The 16,855-nt window shown below is 44.3% G+C and overlaps 2 protein-coding genes across 3 annotated transcripts; one reads left to right on the top strand and one right to left on the bottom strand.

The window, feature by feature from the left end:
- Window positions 1-1,399: 1,399 nt before the first annotated feature.
- LOC119362792 (probable protein arginine N-methyltransferase 3) lies at window positions 1,400-5,037 on the bottom strand. The gene is made up of 7 exons (XM_037628058.1): window positions 4,646-5,037; window positions 3,873-4,322; window positions 3,648-3,745; window positions 3,141-3,219; window positions 2,798-3,058; window positions 2,551-2,718; window positions 1,400-2,246 (listed from the first exon to the last, which is right to left on the bottom strand). Exons 1-7 carry the CDS (start codon window positions 4,955-4,957, stop codon window positions 1,809-1,811), a joined length of 1,806 nt encoding a protein of 601 aa, XP_037483955.1. The 5' UTR covers window positions 4,958-5,037; the 3' UTR covers window positions 1,400-1,808.
- A 76-nt stretch (window positions 5,038-5,113) lies between these two features.
- Window positions 5,114-7,288, top strand: LOC119362793 (thymidylate kinase-like). Of its 2 annotated transcripts, XM_037628059.1 has the most exons (7): window positions 5,114-5,227; window positions 5,328-5,390; window positions 5,478-5,804; window positions 5,971-6,082; window positions 6,170-6,229; window positions 6,591-6,695; window positions 6,912-7,288. In XM_037628059.1, the coding sequence occupies exons 2-7, from the start codon at window positions 5,344-5,346 to the stop codon at window positions 7,020-7,022; spliced, it is 762 nt and encodes a 253-aa protein (XP_037483956.1). In that variant the 5' UTR covers window positions 5,114-5,227; window positions 5,328-5,343; the 3' UTR covers window positions 7,023-7,288. The 2 variants fall into 2 exon arrangements, with proteins under 2 accessions (XP_037483956.1, XP_037483957.1); XM_037628060.1 differs by lacking the exon at window positions 5,328-5,390 and having other exon boundaries at window positions 5,118-5,227.
- The last annotated feature ends 9,567 nt before the right edge of the window (window positions 7,289-16,855 follow it).

The following is a 16,855-nucleotide window of genomic DNA, read 5'->3' on the forward strand; positions in this document are numbered from 1 at the left end:
TCGGGGTCTGATATAATACACGTGACATCGGCATATTGCATCGGATCTGGACCATCGAATTCGCTTCGACGGACGGTCCATATCGTCCGGATGCACTGTAAAATGACCTTTTTTAAGACTATCAAGCCTTCTCAAATTAGGTCTGTAGTAGAAGCTTCGAAGCAGACACCCGTATAAAATCTTTCACTCATTGAAAAGTGAAAACCCGTGACAATATCATACTGGAGACGGATGGGATGGGAAGAAGTGGCATTTAGAAGTGTTGCTAAATTTACATTTGGGTTCCGGCATAACAAAGCTTGCATTGTCTTTTCGAGATTAGCTAGGCGCACAGCTTGCCATTGATAACGATTCTACCAAGATTGCTGCAAATTCACAAGCTGATCCAAAGTAATAGTTGTTGTCCACTGGATTCCTCCGGAGATATTTCGTTAGGATCGACCAATCCTTCCTGGCTCTTGATGACGTGGCTGTATTCTCTCCAGGCACAATTAGAGTATAGAACTCGTTGCTCGGTTACCACATATAGGGAGGAGCCCGGACTCGTCGTATGGGGCAGAAAAAGACACACGGTATCGACCACATTACATCGTTGTACTAGTAGTATGATTTTGATTTTTGAAGGTAGACGACGACCCGCCATCCCGAGCTTATCTCAGAGAGAGAGAGAGAGAGAGAGGTGTGAAATCGTGCACATGCTTCTCATGCGCTTGGCAGGTGCCACTGAACGGATATAACCCACACGTTTTGCGGCTCCTAGATGCGTGCACAATCTGGTTCACACGTTGGGCATGTACGTTTACGTGTCATCAGTGTAAAATAATGATGGGGATTAAAACTGGCATGGGGTCATGTACATTGGCACGTTTTTATGTGGTGGCGATGTATTCGGCACGGAGCTACATTTGGCAGCGACGACCTACCCAACCTAACCAGCTAGGGAGTCCAACGAATCAAGTTCGATCGTTCCTGGCCTTGGATCAGTTTTCCATTTCGTCCATTCAGAGTTTCAGACCCTGCCGACAGGAGGAGTGGGGTCGAAAGCCAAGGAGAGGTCTTCACTACCACTCCCTCAGTAGTGTCAAAAACGTTATTATATTATGAAAAAAAAAAGACTAGCCATGGCCGCAGGGTCAGTCACGGGCCGTCAATGACGATGCCACTGCCGATGCTTATCCGGACCGGGAAGGTAGCGCTGGCAGCACCTCTGTCCTCTGGCCCCCGATCAAGCAACTCCACCATGTCCGTTTGGCTTGGCCCCCGATCGAGCAACCCCATCAAAATCTTTGTTTCAAACTCGCATAGTCTTTCCTTTGTGTAAAAAGAATCGTCTGAAAAACTTCCATTCCAAAAGAAAAATCATTCCTTTGTGTAGAAACATTCGTCTGAAGAACTTCCATTCCAAAAGAAAAAATCATTTTAAAAGCTCATCACAAAAGAAGTTGCGAATAGCGCTGTTAAACTCTACGTTTTGCAGTTCACTATGCAGCTAAGGAAGGAACAACGATGATAATGTACTGGAACTGAGAAGATGAAACATATCCGCTCATATCATGCGAACATCTTACATGGGTGGATCGATATTCAAGTTCGCCCGTGTTCATTTCACAGGTACACACATCTCACAGGGCACTAACTCACACTGGCCAGTAACTTCACCAGAACTTCAGTTGGACCAAGTGCTCTGTTTCAGCATAAAAAGTTATCAACTCCACCAAAAGATACGAAGATCCGCTGTTGGCAATCAAACAGCTCCTGACGGTGGAAAAGGGCACGGGCAAAATTTCATCACAAGGGCAGCACTTCGCTCAAAGGTTGAAGATCTGAGCTGGCCAGCTGCGCTTCCGGCCATCTGAGCTGATTCCCGTGGTTTCGATTGATATGTCTATGCTGCGGTGCTCAGAGGCCCTCACGATGCTGATGCGGGATCTGATCGTCACAGCTGGGCATTCACCCGTGCCAACAGATGCTGATGAGCCAATGACTGATCCATCCTTTACCATCGCGATGGGCTCTTCGAAGGTGAAGATTGTCTGCGACCAGTGAGTTGGTGTGGAGAAAGGAGAGGTGGAGAGGACCACGGGCTTGTCCTTGCAGAACCTGCTGGTGAAGCCGGTGTCGAACCACAAGACAATGCCATGGCACCAGGTTACTCCTGGCACAGCCGCACAACTTTCAGGAAGCCTTAGCTCCAAGCTTGCGGTGAAATCCATTTCGCTTTCCTTCATAGTTGCCAGATCAAAGGACTGCATAAACAAGAAATAAGACCAACATGTCAGAGTATAGATACCTGCATCGGAAGGATATATTAGCACACAGGATGGAATGTTGTAAATCTTAAGTGCATTTATTAAATCAGGGACCTTGAGTATGTTGATTCTACAGAGAATATCATATATTACACTTGGGTCGCGAAATATCAGATTCTATCAATAGAACTGTTCGAACAAAGTTTTCTCCAGCTCAGTATAACCATTAAACAATTTTTAGCAAAAACGAGGATGCTTGAGAAGTGAAATAACCTAAGTATGCAGAGTTCCTCGGACTTACATGGAGTACAGCGGTATCTGTCACAACATCCTGAGAAGCCAGTATATCAACAACAGGAAATCGAGCTGAACTCTCTGTTACTTCTTTCCCAATAGATGACATATCAAAGCCATACACATTTTCCCAAAATGGCAAGCTTGTTCCACCTCTCCCGAAACCAGCACCAAACTATGGATCAGAGGAAAAAAGTTATCAAATGCAGAAAACAAAGACAAATAACACATGCAGGCATTGCTAAAAAACTTACAATTGTTGCAGTATCCGGGAGAACAGCACCGCCAGGTTTTAGGAAATGGTCGCGTGCATATATAACTGAACTGAGCATGGATTCATACAACAGGCAATATCCCATCCACTCACTCACTAACACATCAAAGCCATTTGGCGGAACTACTATTTTATGGTTTAGCTCTTCAGCCTTGGTATGCACAACAGTTATCACTTCAGAATTATGCTTCTGTTCCGGTTTCGTATTTTCGTCATATAATAGACCATTATTTTTTGCCACCTGCATTCGTATTTTAACTGTGAGATAAAAATCATCGTAAAAAGAGGCCATAGTTTGGCATTATGATTCAGAAAAGGCATACTTGGGTAGCCACAGAAGACATCTTTGCACTCCCATCAACAGCGATAACTCTTGATGCGCCGGCCTTCGCTGCAAAAAGACTATGAGAAGCATCTGTCAGCAACAGCCCAGGAGGCATTGACAAGTGACTGTTAAAAGAAATTGATTTTAGCGACAAGCCTTGCGCTTGATGATATGAAAACCAAACCACGTGCAATTAGCTCCAACCAAATATCACGCTAAGAGAGGCATTTTAAACCAGGCCAGGTTTGAACCAATGCTCAACCTACCTAAACCAAGTCAGGATTCTCCTTAACAAGCTACTCAGTGCATTGAACCTAGCCAAGCGAAATCTTGTTTAACTTTTAAAGTATTCAAATTGTAATTATAGCCACCGCTTACTTATTTATTTCAAGTAGATATAGTCTATTTGCTTGTGATGGACCCAAGACTACCAGTACACATGAGGCGTCATGGTAAGACAAAGTAACCCACCAGTGCAAAACAATTAGCATCCTACACTACATACCTTAGAATTCCTGTACCACAACCAACATCCAGTACAGTTGCTCCATTCATGAGGCTAGGATTGTCCAAAAGGGCATCTCTGTAAGCGTCTGTTCTTACCTGAAAAGATAGGGAACAGTAAGGGAGTCAAATGATCTTGTGAATCATAATAGCGCATATATGAAATCAAACCAACACACATATGTTGAAGGAATCTATTAATCACATATGGCAAGAGTTCACGTACTTTGTCGCCCAGCATCTCTCTATGAATGCCAAATGAACTATAAGACCCAAAGTAGTTGTCATCCACTTTTTTAATTTCCTTGGCAGTAACACTAGCACGTGTAATCTTTAGCTGCCTATCAGTCTGTTCCTCTGAAAGAGTCCCATTGTTATCTCCTCCATTACTTTCAGTAGTAACTGCTTTCTCAAACCTAGCACTGATGTCAGAGCAATCGTCGATGGTGTTTAGACCATTCCCCTGTAGTTCACATGACCTCCCATTGCCCGCTGAACACTCTCCTGTTTCCACTGGCATCTCACAGTCCTCGTCATCTTCATCATCAAAGATGGACAAACTGTGCAACAGCGAGTCATCTTCCATGAATGGTTTCAAGTACGAGTCCTCCGCCCATGGAACCTTCCCGTCAAGTTGGGAAATCTCTGCGCAGCTCCAACCCTTATTCTCTGCAACCTACATATCAAAGGACCCATAAGTCAAGGAATGCAGCAAACAAGCACAGAATTCAACAAAAATTACTATCGACACAACCTAAATATCAATCATATGGTCCATAAGCCATGGAATGCAGCAAACAAGCACAAAATTCACCAAAATTGCTATCTAAGTCAACCATGAAATGGAACTAGTGGATTGGTTCCTTACACTGGTAGCCTCATACGACCACAAAAGATTTAGCACAGCAATTAGCTTGGTACTGTTCGTATTTGGTTGCAAACCAATCGAGCTGAGAAGCTCAGCGCGGCCATGGAAGCAAGGGGGGAGAGGAGACGCACCTTGGAGCGCACAAAATTGATGAGCTTGATGCATCCGTAGAAATCCAGCCCGAGCTCCCTCACGACCTTGTGGAAATCGAAGCCGTGCTCGGAGCCGCAGTGCGCGAAGAGGGGGCTGTCGGAGTCGAACCGCGCGCTGCAGAACAAGCAGAGGAGGCCGCCGCCGGCGCCCGCCGCGTCGTCGCCGTCCGACTCCCAATCGTCCCACCCATCCTCCCCCTCCTCCTCCTCATCCTCGTCGTCCTCGTAGTCGTCTCCGTCGTCCAGGGGAAGCTCTTGCTTGGGAGGGAGCTCGCGCGCCTGGGTCGCCATGGCCAATTGCTTCTTGGTGAAGGGACGAGCAGCGGCGAGCGGCTCGGTTAAACCCTAGACGAAGCTTAAGCCCTGGACGAATGAGGCTGGTGAATGGGCCGGGCCGAATATCCAAATGAGGCTGGAAGGTGGGCCCAGCCCATAAGATGTTAGAGAAGACCCGAGTCTCCGGTCTCCACCAATCCGCCCTTCGTCTCGCCCCCTTCCTCTCACCGTCGGCGCCGCCGCCGCCATCCACCGGAGAGAGCCGTCCGACGCTACCCGGTCCAGGTAAGAGCCCTCTCATCTCCTCTTACCCATCCTCGCCGTCGAGCTTGTAAGAATAGAGCGTAGAGGTCAGGAACGGCACTGATAGAGGGCGGAATCGTAGGTATACTCGCCTGTGCATGACTGCGTTGGTTCGGCTCGCCGGGAGAGCAGCTTCTTGGAGCAGGTGAGGCTCCAAGACTGACGTTCCCCTTAACCAAAGTCCGCGTGCATACAACCCTTGAGCTCACTGTGCTCGCGATCTTCCTCGCAGGGGCGCCAGCATCGCGCCTCCGCGTGGCATCGGCTTATTCCCGCAGCGCAGGACCGCGTTCCAGGGTGCGAGGATGGAGAATGGCGGCGGCAAGGGCGGCCGCGGCGCGCTCATAGTCCTGGAAGGACTGGACAGGAGCGGCAAGTCGTCGCAGTGCGCCCGGCTGCTGTCCTTTCTGCAAGGGAAAGGCTGCGCAGCCGAAGGGTGGCGCTTCCCGGACAGAGACACCAGCGTCGGGAAGATGATCTCCGCATACCTCGCCAACGAGTCGCAGCTCGATGATCGGACCATCCATTTGCTCTTCAGCGCGAATCGCTGGGAGAAAAGGTTTGTTCCTTTTGTGAAATCTCAGTGTGTACAATCTGATAGTGATTCAGGTCCAAAAGAATTCTTTGGTGGTGACTGCATGATCTGTAGTGTGCACACTATGCACAATAATTCAGATATGTGTCGTTCTGAATATGGAGCTGCTTGTTGGGTTTATCATATACAGAAGTTTGATGGAAAGCAAGCTACTTGGTGGAACTACACTCGTTGTTGACCGCTACTCTTATTCTGGAGTTGCATTTTCAGCTTCTAAAGGACTTGACATTGGGTGGTGCAAGGTCCGCCACATACCTGTTTAACAAGCTTAAGGTGTGCACCTTATGTGTGAAATGCTGACAAGTATTGCCTACTTTTTCTTGTTGCAGGCCCCTGAGGTTGGACTGCTAGCTCCAGATCTTGTAATATATCTTGATGTACAACCAGAGGTACTCCATTGCTCCTAGTTCTTCCTATGGATTCAAAGCAACTGATATTTAGGTTATTGTAATGCTTATTTCATGTTTTTGTGCATTTGAATCATTCAGTTCCCTCATACTGGGATATCAAATAACCATACAGATAAAAATCACCTTGTGATGCACCTAAGATGTTCATCTATATTCAGTATCGAAACAAACAATATGCGTCAATTGTATGTCATTCTGCTTAAGGTAGGAAACATGAAAAATCTGTAGTTCAGCAAATTCTTTGCACACCCAGAATCTGTAGCAAAAAGTACCCTTCTCTGCAGTTGTTTACTCGGGTTATCCGAATTTCGTAACGGTAAATCTGCTATTTCTGTTTCAGAAAGCGGCCGAAAGAGGAGGCTATGGGGGTGAAAGATACGAAAGAGTTGAGTTCCAAAAGAGAGTTGCTGAGCATTACCATTCACTCCGTGATTCAACATGGAAGGTAACTTATGCCACACAAAAATGCTTGACATAGGGCCTTGTCTTTGCTTTGCCACGATCGCTCGCAACTCAAGAGTCCATGTGAGGTATATAGTCAAGGATATAGTCAAGGAGGTGCAAGTTGAAGTGAAGCAATATATACATGTCTAGAACTTATGGAAGAACATTTTTTATGTGAACCTCAATGGCTTATTGCATTTCTTTTTCTCTCATGAAGGTCGTCGATGGTTCCCTTCCCATGGAGACCGTGGAAGAACAGCTAAGAGAACTAGCCATGAATTGCATTTCAGAATGCCAAGACAAGCAACTTACCAATCTTCCCTGGTAGAGTTCCCACGATGAAATGACAAACCACATAGTCACACTCGCAAGATCTCTCTTTAGTGTGTGATTGACTGTTACTCTGTTAGATCTCTGAAGTGTGTAATTGACTGTTGCTCCGTTAGATCTCTTCAAGTGTGTGATTGACTGTTACTCTGGATGGGATTCAGACACATCATTTCTTTCCCCGTTTATGTGTGTGTGTGTGTGATTCACTGTTACTCAACATTGCTGATTGCTTTACCCATTTATGAACTCCGACACCTGCGCGCAGATGCTCGATACATCTATTAAGTGCCATTTTTTTACACAGTGCTTAGGACGCATTAGGTTGGGCCAGGCCCACGCGGAAAGAATCTGACCCGTTTAGTTGCCTGGGTTGCCTGCACGAACCTCAAAGCAGTCATGGGCCTGGCTATGGAGGAACGGCCGAATCGGCCATTTTTTGCGAGCCAGGCTCGCTCGAGCCACGCATCGCGAGCGCCTGCACGCCTAGGGACACGCGGGAGACGACGCGGTAGCTCATAACTCCACACGCCCCCTCCCTTCACTTTCTCTGATGGCCGCGCCGCCATCTCGCCACACCCCACCCACTCCGGTCATCGCTGGTAGCAATCCCATTCAAGATAGGTGGGTTGTCGGCCTCTCCGCAGTTGGAGTAAATCTGGTGGCGGCACTGCGAGCTCCCTTCCCTTTCTGCACCATGCCGCCGCCCCGGGCCAATGCAGCGCCGGCGCCGGTCGCTCCGGCTCCGCCACTAGAGCCGGTGGTCCTGTCCATCGGCTCGAACATCGCGGGGATCCAATACCCGTCGACGTCGTCCTTTGCAGGCCCCTCTTATGGGGGGTATTTTTACCCCCATAAGAGGGTTTTCTCCTCCGCGTTCGGTGCAAGGGGAGTGGAGCTCCAGGACGTCGGCGTCATCTTCAAGTCGGCGCAGGACTAGGTGCACAGCCGCGGCCCTGGGAATGGTCGGGTCCTCTTCATCGACGGCGGCAGCACCCCTCTTCCCGCCGGGGTTTTCACCATGGACGGCGTACGCTACACCGGCAACCCCCATTGTAAGCTCTCAAATCTCCCTCTGCTTCGTACTTAGGGTTCTTTGGGTAGTTCTAAGTGTTAGATTAGATTGTGGCCCGTACATTTGACCCGATTCGATCCGATTCGATTGGATTCTAGTAGACTCGACCGAATTCGATCAGAATCCATTGTTTTGGGGATGAACCAGAGTGCATGCTTACTTTGTTCATACCACATGGCTAGATTGTTCATAACGCAGTGTTAGTTTGCATCATTTCACTGCCACATTGTTAGTTTGTAGTGCCACATTGTTTGTTCTTGGTGTTGTTACTAGTGTATATGCTACTATTGTTGATGTTGTTGTTAGTTCTTACTGTTATTAACAGTGTATATGCTACTCTTATTGCTGTTGTTGTTATGTTGCTCTTGTTGCTAGGGTACGTGAGTGCATGTGGCATGCAAGTAGGACGTACCTGAATGCCAAAAATAGTAGGTGCAAGTAGGACATGTGAGTGGTGGCTTCATTTGATCAGTGTTAGCACTGATAACTGTAAGCACTGGTCATGTGTTAGTACTTAGTAGTGATCATTGTAAACTATATTCAGTGAGCATACATGATGTCATACTTGCTAGCTTTGATCACGTGTCATATGTGTTCCTAAGTGATGTCCATCTTGCTGGCAAGATAATGAAGACGGAGTGGGACACAACCGGCGGTGGTGCGCAGGTCATCGCCAGCGCAGAGGACATGGAGGACCCGATCCCCACCAGCTGGTGACTGAAGAGGGTGGTGCTCCCTGGCAGGGTAGAGTACATGAGGATGTTGCTAGACGCTGGCAGGGGGCCGAGGACCGGCCACGAGGATGGTGCACGGGAACCTATCAGGTTCTACGTGCAGATCGCTGACCAGGAGTACATCGCCATGCTCATCATCCCGCGTAAATTCAGGCCGGTGATGAAGCAATGGCTGGTCAGCGGCCCTCCTCGCGTCATCGGCCTCTCCGCTAACAAGTGATGTGAGTTTTGGGTGCAGTTCCAGATGTTCGGGGGGCACATGGTGCTGGTGAAATATCGTGGATGTCGCCTAGAGGGGGGTGAATAGGTGCTTTAAAATAATTATAGTTTAGGCTTGAACAAATGCAGAATAAACCTAGTGGTTAATTTGTCAAGCACAAAACCTACAACAACTAGGCTCACCTATGTGCACCAACAACTTATGCTAAGCAAGATAAACTACTAAGTGATAGCAAGATGTATGACAAGAAACAATATGGCTATCACAAAGTAAAGTGCATAAGTAAAGGGCTCAGGTAAGAGATAACCGAGGCACGCGGAGACGGCGATGTATCCCGAAGTTCACACCCTTGCGGAGGCTAATCTCCGTTTGGAGCGGTGTGGAGGCACAATGCTCCCAAGAAGCCACTAGGGCCACCGTAATCTCCCCACGCCCTCGCATAATGCAAGATGTGATGATTCCACTAAGGGGCCCTTGAAGGCGGTCACTGAACCCATACAGATGGCAACCCTTGAGGGCGGTCACCGAACCCATACACTTTAGCAACCCTAGTGGCGGTCACCGAAACCCTTCAAATTGCTCGGGGCGATCTCCACAACCTAATTGGAGACCCGGCACTTGCCCGGAGCTTTACACCACAATGATTGAGCTCCGAACACCACCAACTGTCTAGGGCACCAAGGCACCCAAGAGGAACAAGCTCAAGGGTACCAAGCACCCAAGAGTAATAAGTTTTTGAACTTTTCACTTCCACGTATCACCATGGAGAACTCAAACCGGTGCAACTAATGCAATGGCAAGGGCACACGGAGTGCCCAAGTCCCTCACTCTCAAATTCCACCAAAACAACAAAAGCTATGGAGGAATATGAGAGGAAGAACAAGAAGGGGAACACCAAGAACTCCAAGATCTAGATCCAAGGGGTTCCCTTCACATAGAGGAGAAAGTGATTGGTGGAAATGTGGATCTAGATCTCCTCTCTCTTTTCCCCCAAAAAACTAGCAAGAATCCACGGAGGGATTGAGAGATAGCAAGCTCGAAGAAGGTCAACAATGGGGGGAGAACACGAGCTGGAAGGATAAGGTTCAATGGGAAGAAGACCCCCTTTTATAGGAGGAGGGAATCCACCCGTTATATATGCTTGCTACCTCTTGAGCATGCGTTGGTTTTTCCATTGAAGAGGAAAGGGTGATGCCGCAAAGTAGCGTAAGTATTTCCCTCAGTTTTGAGAACCAAGGTATCAATCCAGTAGGAGGCTACACTCCAAGTCCCTCGTACCTACACAAACAAATAAGAACCTTACAACCAACGCGATAAAGGGGTTGTCAATCCCTTCACTGCCACTTGCAAAAGTGAGATCTGATAGAGATAATAAATATTTTTGGTATTTTTATGATGTAGATTGGAAAGTAAAGATTGCAAAATAAAGTAGATCGGAAACTTATATGATGGAAAATAGACCCGGGGGCCATAGGTTTCACTAGTGGCTTCTCTCAAGATAGCATAAGTATTACGGTGGGTGAACAAATTACTGTCGAGCAATTGATAGAAAAGTGCATAATTATGAGAATATCTAGGCATGATCATGTATATAGGCATCGCGTCCGTGACAAGTAGATCGAAACGATTCTGCATCTACTACTATTACTCCACACATCGACAGCTATCCAGCATGCATCTAGAGTATTAAGTTCATAAGAACATAGTAATGCATTAGGCAAGATGACATGATGTAGAGGGATAAACTCAAGCAATATGATATAAACCCCATCTTTTTATCCTCTATGGCAACAATACGATACGTGTCTTGCTGCCCCTGCTGTCACTGGGAAAGGACACCGCAAGATTGAACCCAAAGTTAAGCACTTCTCCCATTGCAAGAAAGATCAATCTAGTAGGCCAAACTAAACTGATAATTCGAAGAGACTTGCAAAGATAACAAATCATACATAAAAGAATTCAGACGAGATTCAAATATTGTTCATAGATAATCTTGATCATAAACCCACAATTCATCGGATCTCGACAAACACACTGCAAAAAGAATTACATCGAATAGATCTCCAAGAAGATTGAGGAGAACTTTGTATTGAGAATCAAAGAGAGAGAAGAAGCCATCTAGCTAATAACTATGGACCCGAAGGTCTGTGGTAAACTACTCACACTTCATCGGAGAGGCTATGGCGTTGATGTAGAAGCCCTCCATGGTCGATTCCCCCTCCGGCGGAGCGCAGAAAAAGGCCCCAAGATGGGATCTCACGGGTACAGAAGGTTGCGGCGGTGGAAATAGGGTTTCGTGGTGCTCCTGCATGTTTTCAGGGTATATGAGTATATATAGGCGAAGGAAGTCGTTCAGGGAGCCACGAGGGTGGGGGTGCGCCCTGGACCCTCGTGGCCGCCTCGTTTCTTTCTTGACGTCCACTCCAAGTCTCCTGGATTGCGTTTGTTCCAAAACTAACTCTCCCGAAGGTTTCATTCCGTTTGGACTCCGTTTGATATTCCTTTTCTGCGAAATACTAGAATAGGCAAGAAAACAACAATTTGGGCTGGGCCTCCGGTTAGTAGGTTAGTCCCAAAAATGATATAAAAGTGTATATTAAAGCCATTAAACATCCAAAACAGGTAATATAATAGCATGGAACAATCAAAAATTATAGATACGTTGGAGACGTATCAAGCATCCCCAAGCTTAATTCCTACTCGTCCTCGAGTAGGTAAATGATAAAAACAGAATTTTTGATGTGGAATGCTACCTAGCATATTTCTCAATGTAATTTTGTTTATTGTGGCATGAATGTTCAGATCCAAAAGATTCAAGATAAAAGTTTAATATTAACATAAAAATAGTAATACTTCAAGCATACTAACAAAGTAATCATGTCTTATCAAAATAACATAGCCAAATAAAGCTTATCCCTACAAAATCATATAGTTTGGCCATGCTTCATTTTCGTCACACAAAATACTCCCATCATGCACAACCCCAGTTTCAGCCAAGCAATTGGTTCATACTTTGTGACGCGCTACATGGATAGAGCACTATGGATGGAGTAGAGTATGATGATAGGGATTGTGTGAGAAGACAAAAAAAGAGAAAGACTCACATTAACGCGGCTAATCAACGGGCTATGGAGATGCCAATCAATTGATGTCAATGCGAGGAGTAGGGATTGCCATGTAATGGATGCACTAGAGCTATAAATGTATGAAAGCTCAACAAAAGAAACTAAGTGGGTGTGCATCCAACTTGCTTGCTCACGAAAACCTAGGGCATTTTGAGGAAGCCCATCATTGGAATATACAAGCCAAGTTCTATAATGAAAAATTCCCACTAATATATGAAAGTGACAACATAGGAGACTCTCTATCATGAAGATCATGGTGCTACTTTGAAGCACAAGTGTGGAAAAAGGATAGTAACATTGTCCTTTCTCTCTTTTTCTCTCATTTTTTTCTTTTTTCCTTTTTTTTATTTTGGTGTGCTTCTTTGGCCTCTTCTTTTCTTTGGGCTTCTTTGGCCTCTTTTATTTTTCATAAAGTCCGAAGTCTCATCCCGAGTTGTGGGGGAATCATAGTCTCCATCATCCTTTCCTCACTTGGGACAATCCTCTAATAATGGAAATCATCACACTTTTATTTATTTACAACTCAAGAATTACAACTCAATACTTAGGACAAAATATGACTCTATGTGAATGCCTCCGACGGTGTACCGGGATATGCAATGAATCAAGAGCGACATTTATGAAAGAATTATAAAGGTGGCTTTGCCACAAATATGATGTCAACTACATGATCATGCAAAAGCAATATGACAATGATGGAGCGTGTCATAATAAATGGAACAGTGGAAAGTTGCATGGCAATATATCTCGGAATGGCTATGGAAATGCCATAATAGGTAGGTATGGTGGCTGTTTTGAGGAAGATATAAGGAGGTTTATGTGTGATAGAGTGTATCGTATCACAGGGTTTGGATGCACTGGCGAAGTTTGCCCCAACTCTCAAGGTGAGAAAGGTCAATGCACGGTACCACAGAGGCTAGCAAATTGTGGAAGGGTAAGAGTGTGTATAATCCATGGACTCACATTAGTCATAAAGAACTCATATACTTATTGCAAAAGTTTATTAGCCCTCGAAGCAAAGTACTACTACGCATGCTCCTAGGGGAAGGGTTGGTAGGAGTTAACCATCACGCGATCCCTACCTCCACTCATAAGGAAGGCAATCAAAGAACACCCCGTGCTTCAAATTTGTCACACAATGTTTACCATATGTGCATGCTACGGGACTTGCCAACTTGAACACAAGTATTTATCAATTTCATAATTACCCAACTAGCATGACTCTAACATTACCACCTTTATATCTCAAAACAATTATCAAGTATCAAATTGATCATAGTGTTCAATGCACTCTATATGATAGTTTTTATTATACCCAACTTGGATGCCCATCATATTAGGACTAATTTAATAACCAAAGCAAATACCATGCTATTCTAAAAGACTCTCAAAATAATATAAGTGAAGCATGAGAGATCAATAATTTCTACAAAATAAAACCACCGCCGTGCTCTAAAAAGATATAAGTGAAGCACTAGAGCAAAAATGTCTAGCTCAAAAGATATAAGTGAAGCACATAGAGTATTCTAATAAATTCCGATTCATGTGTGTCTCTCCAAAAGGTGTGCACAGCAAGGATGATTGTGGTAAATTAAAAAGCAAAGACTCAAATCATTCAAGATGCTCCAAGCAAAACACATACCATGTGGTGAATAAAAATATAGCCTGAAGTAAAGTTACCGATAGACGAAGACGAAAGAGGGGATGCCTTCCGGGGTATCCCCAAGCTTAGGCTTTTGGTTGTCCTTGAATTTAACTTGGGGTGCCTTGGGAATCCCCAAGCTTAGTCTCTTGCCACTCCTTATTCCATAATCCATCAAATCTTTACCCAAAACTTGAAAACTTCACAACACAAAACTCAACAGAAAATCTCATGAGCTTCGTTAGTACAAGAAAATAAACCACCACTTTAAGGTACTGTAATGAACTCATTATTTATTTATATTGGTGTTAAACCTACTGTATTGCAACTTTTCTATGGTTCATACCCCCCGATACTAGCCATAGATTCATCAAAATAAGCAAACAACACACGAAAAACAGAATCTGTCAAAAACAGAACAGTCTGTAGCAATCTGTAACTTTCGAATACTTATGGAACCTTAAAAATTCTACAAAATTAGGAAGTTCTAGGTAATTTGTCTATTAATCTTCTTCAAAAATAATCAACTAAAAATCACGTTCGTGTGATTTATTAAAATTATTCTCGTGCGCGCAAAAGTTTCTGTTTTTCAGCAAGATCAAGTTAACTATCACCGTAGGTTGTCCTAAAGGTTTTACTTGGCACAAACACTAATTAAAACATAAAACTAAATCTAACCAGAGGTTAGATGAATTATTTCTTAATAAACAGGAACAAAAAGCAAGGAACAAAAATAAAATTAGGTTGCCTCCCAACAAGCGGTATGATTTAACGCCCCTAGCTAGCCATAAAAGCGAGAATAGATCTAAGTATTGCCATCTTTGGTATTCAATTCATAGGTGGCTCTCATAATAGATTCATCAGATAATTAATTTTCTTCCTAGGAAAGTGTTCCATGCCTTTCCTTAATGGAAATTGGAATCTAATATTTTCTTCTTTCATATCAATAATTGCACCAATCGTTCTAAGGAAAGGTCTACCAAGAATAATATGACATGAAAGATTGCAATCTATGTCAAGAATAATAAAATCTACGGGCACATAATTCCTATTTGCAACAATAAGAACAACATTAATTCTCCCCATATTTTTCTTAATGGTGGAATCCACAAGGTGCAAGTTTAAAGAGCAATCATCAAATTCACGGAAACCTAACACATCACACAAAGTTTTTGGAATCATGGAAAAACTAGCACCCAAATCACACAAAGCATAGCATTCATGATATTTAATTTTCATTTTAATAGTAGGTTCCCACTCATTGTAAAGTTTTCTAGGGATAGAAACTTCTAATTCAAGTTTTTCTTCATAAGATTGCATTAAGGCATCAACGATATGTTTGGTAAAAGCTTTATTTTGACTATAAGCATGAGGAGAATTTAACACGGATTGCAACAAGGAAATACAATCTATTAAAGAACAGTTATCATAATTAAATTCCTTGAAATCCAAAATAGTTGGTTCATTGCTATGTAAAGTTTTGACCTCTTCAATCCCACTTTTACCAATTTTTGCATCAAGATCTAAAAACTCTGAATCATTGGGATGCCTTTTAACTAAAGTTGACTCATATCAAATCCCATCATTACCAAGATTCATATTGAAAAACAAAGATTTAATAGGAGACACATCTATCACTTTTAGATCTTCATCCCTATTGTCATGAAAACTAGAAGAACATGCTTTTACAAAGCAATCTTTCTTAGCACGCGTTCTAGCGGTTCTTTCCTTTCACTCATCAATAGAAATTCTCATAGATTTGAGAGACTCATTGATATCATGCTTAGGTGGAATATATCTAAGTTTCAAAGAATCAACATCAAGAGAAATTATATCCACGTTCCTAGTCAATTCATCAATCTTAGGCAATTTTTCTTCAAGCAAAGCATTGAAATTATTTTGAGAAATCATAAATTCTTGAACACTAATCTCAAAATCAAAGGGTATATTATTAAAATTTCCATAAGAATTGTTGTAGGAATTACCATAATTATTAGAGGAATTACTAGGAAACGGCCTAGGATTAAAGTTTCCTCTATACGCGTTCCTACCAAAATTATTCCTACCAACAAAATTCACATCCATAGATTCATTATTATTCTCAATCAAAGTAGACAAAGGCATATCATTAGGATCAATAGGAGCACTCTTACTAGCAAACAATTTCATAAGTTTATCCATCTTTCCACTCAAAACATTAATCTCTTCTATCGCATGAACCTTTTTTACTAGTAGATCTTTCGGTGTGCCATTGAGAATAATTAACCATAATATTATCTAGGAGTTTAGTAGCTTCTCCTAAAGTGATTTCCATAAAAGTGCCTCCCGCGGCCGAATCTAAAAGATTTCTAGAAGCAAAATTCAATCCGGCATAAAATTTTTGTATGATCGTCCATAAATTTAATCCATGTGTAGGGCAGTGGCGAATCATTAATTACATCCTCTCCCAAGATTGTGCAACATGTTCTGTTGGGGAACGTTGCATAAAATAAAAAAATTCTACGTTCACCAAGATCAATCTATGAGTTCATCTAGCAACTAGAGAGGGGAGTGCATCTACATACCCTTGTAGATCGCGAGCGGAAGCGTTCAAGAGAACGGGGTTGAGGGAGTCGTACTCTCGTGATCCAAATCACCGGAGATCCTAGCGCCGAACGGACGGCACCTCCGCGTTCAACACACGTACGGTCAGCGTGACGTCTCCTCCTTCTTGATCCAGCAAGAGGGGAAGGAGAGGTTGATGAAGATCCAGCAGCACGACGGCGTGGTGGTGGATGCAGCAGGGTTCCGGCAGGGCTTCGCCAAGCGACTACGGGAGGAGGAGGTGTAGCAAGGGAGGAGGGAGGCGCCAGATGTCAGGGTGCGGCTGCCCTCCCACCCCCCTCTTTATATAGGGACCCCAGGGGGGCGCCGGCCCTAGGAGATGAGATCTCCTAGGGGGCGGTGGCCAAGGGGGAGACTTGCCCCCCAAGGCAAGTGGAGGCGCCCCCTCCCCTAGGGTTCCCAACCCTAGGCGCAGAGGGGGGCCCGGGGGGAGG

This window comes from Triticum dicoccoides, chromosome 2B, assembly GCF_002162155.2.
Source record: "Triticum dicoccoides isolate Atlit2015 ecotype Zavitan chromosome 2B, WEW_v2.0, whole genome shotgun sequence".
NCBI lineage: Eukaryota > Viridiplantae > Streptophyta > Magnoliopsida > Poales > Poaceae > Triticum > Triticum dicoccoides.

Bases quoted from the DNA above. Each gene is read 5' to 3' on its own strand.
- LOC119362792 (XM_037628058.1), bottom strand. From the start codon at position 4,957: ATGGCGACCCAGGCGCGCGAGCTCCCTCCCAAGCAAGAGCTTCCCCTG. The intron at 3,220-3,647 runs GTATGTAGTGTA...TGCTTCTCATAG, and splicing joins TGTGGTACAGGAATTCTAAG to TCTTTTTGCAGCGAAGGCCG. The intron at 2,247-2,550 runs GTAAGTCCGAGG...TTGTTTATGCAG, and splicing joins CAGATACCGCTGTACTCCAT to TCCTTTGATCTGGCAACTAT.
- LOC119362793 (XM_037628059.1), top strand. From the start codon at position 5,344: ATGACTGCGTTGGTTCGGCTCGCCGGGAGAGCAGCTTCTTGGAGCAG. The intron at 6,083-6,169 runs GTCCGCCACATA...TTCTTGTTGCAG, and splicing joins TTGACATTGGGTGGTGCAAG to GCCCCTGAGGTTGGACTGCT. The intron at 6,696-6,911 runs GTAACTTATGCC...TCTCTCATGAAG, and splicing joins TCCGTGATTCAACATGGAAG to GTCGTCGATGGTTCCCTTCC.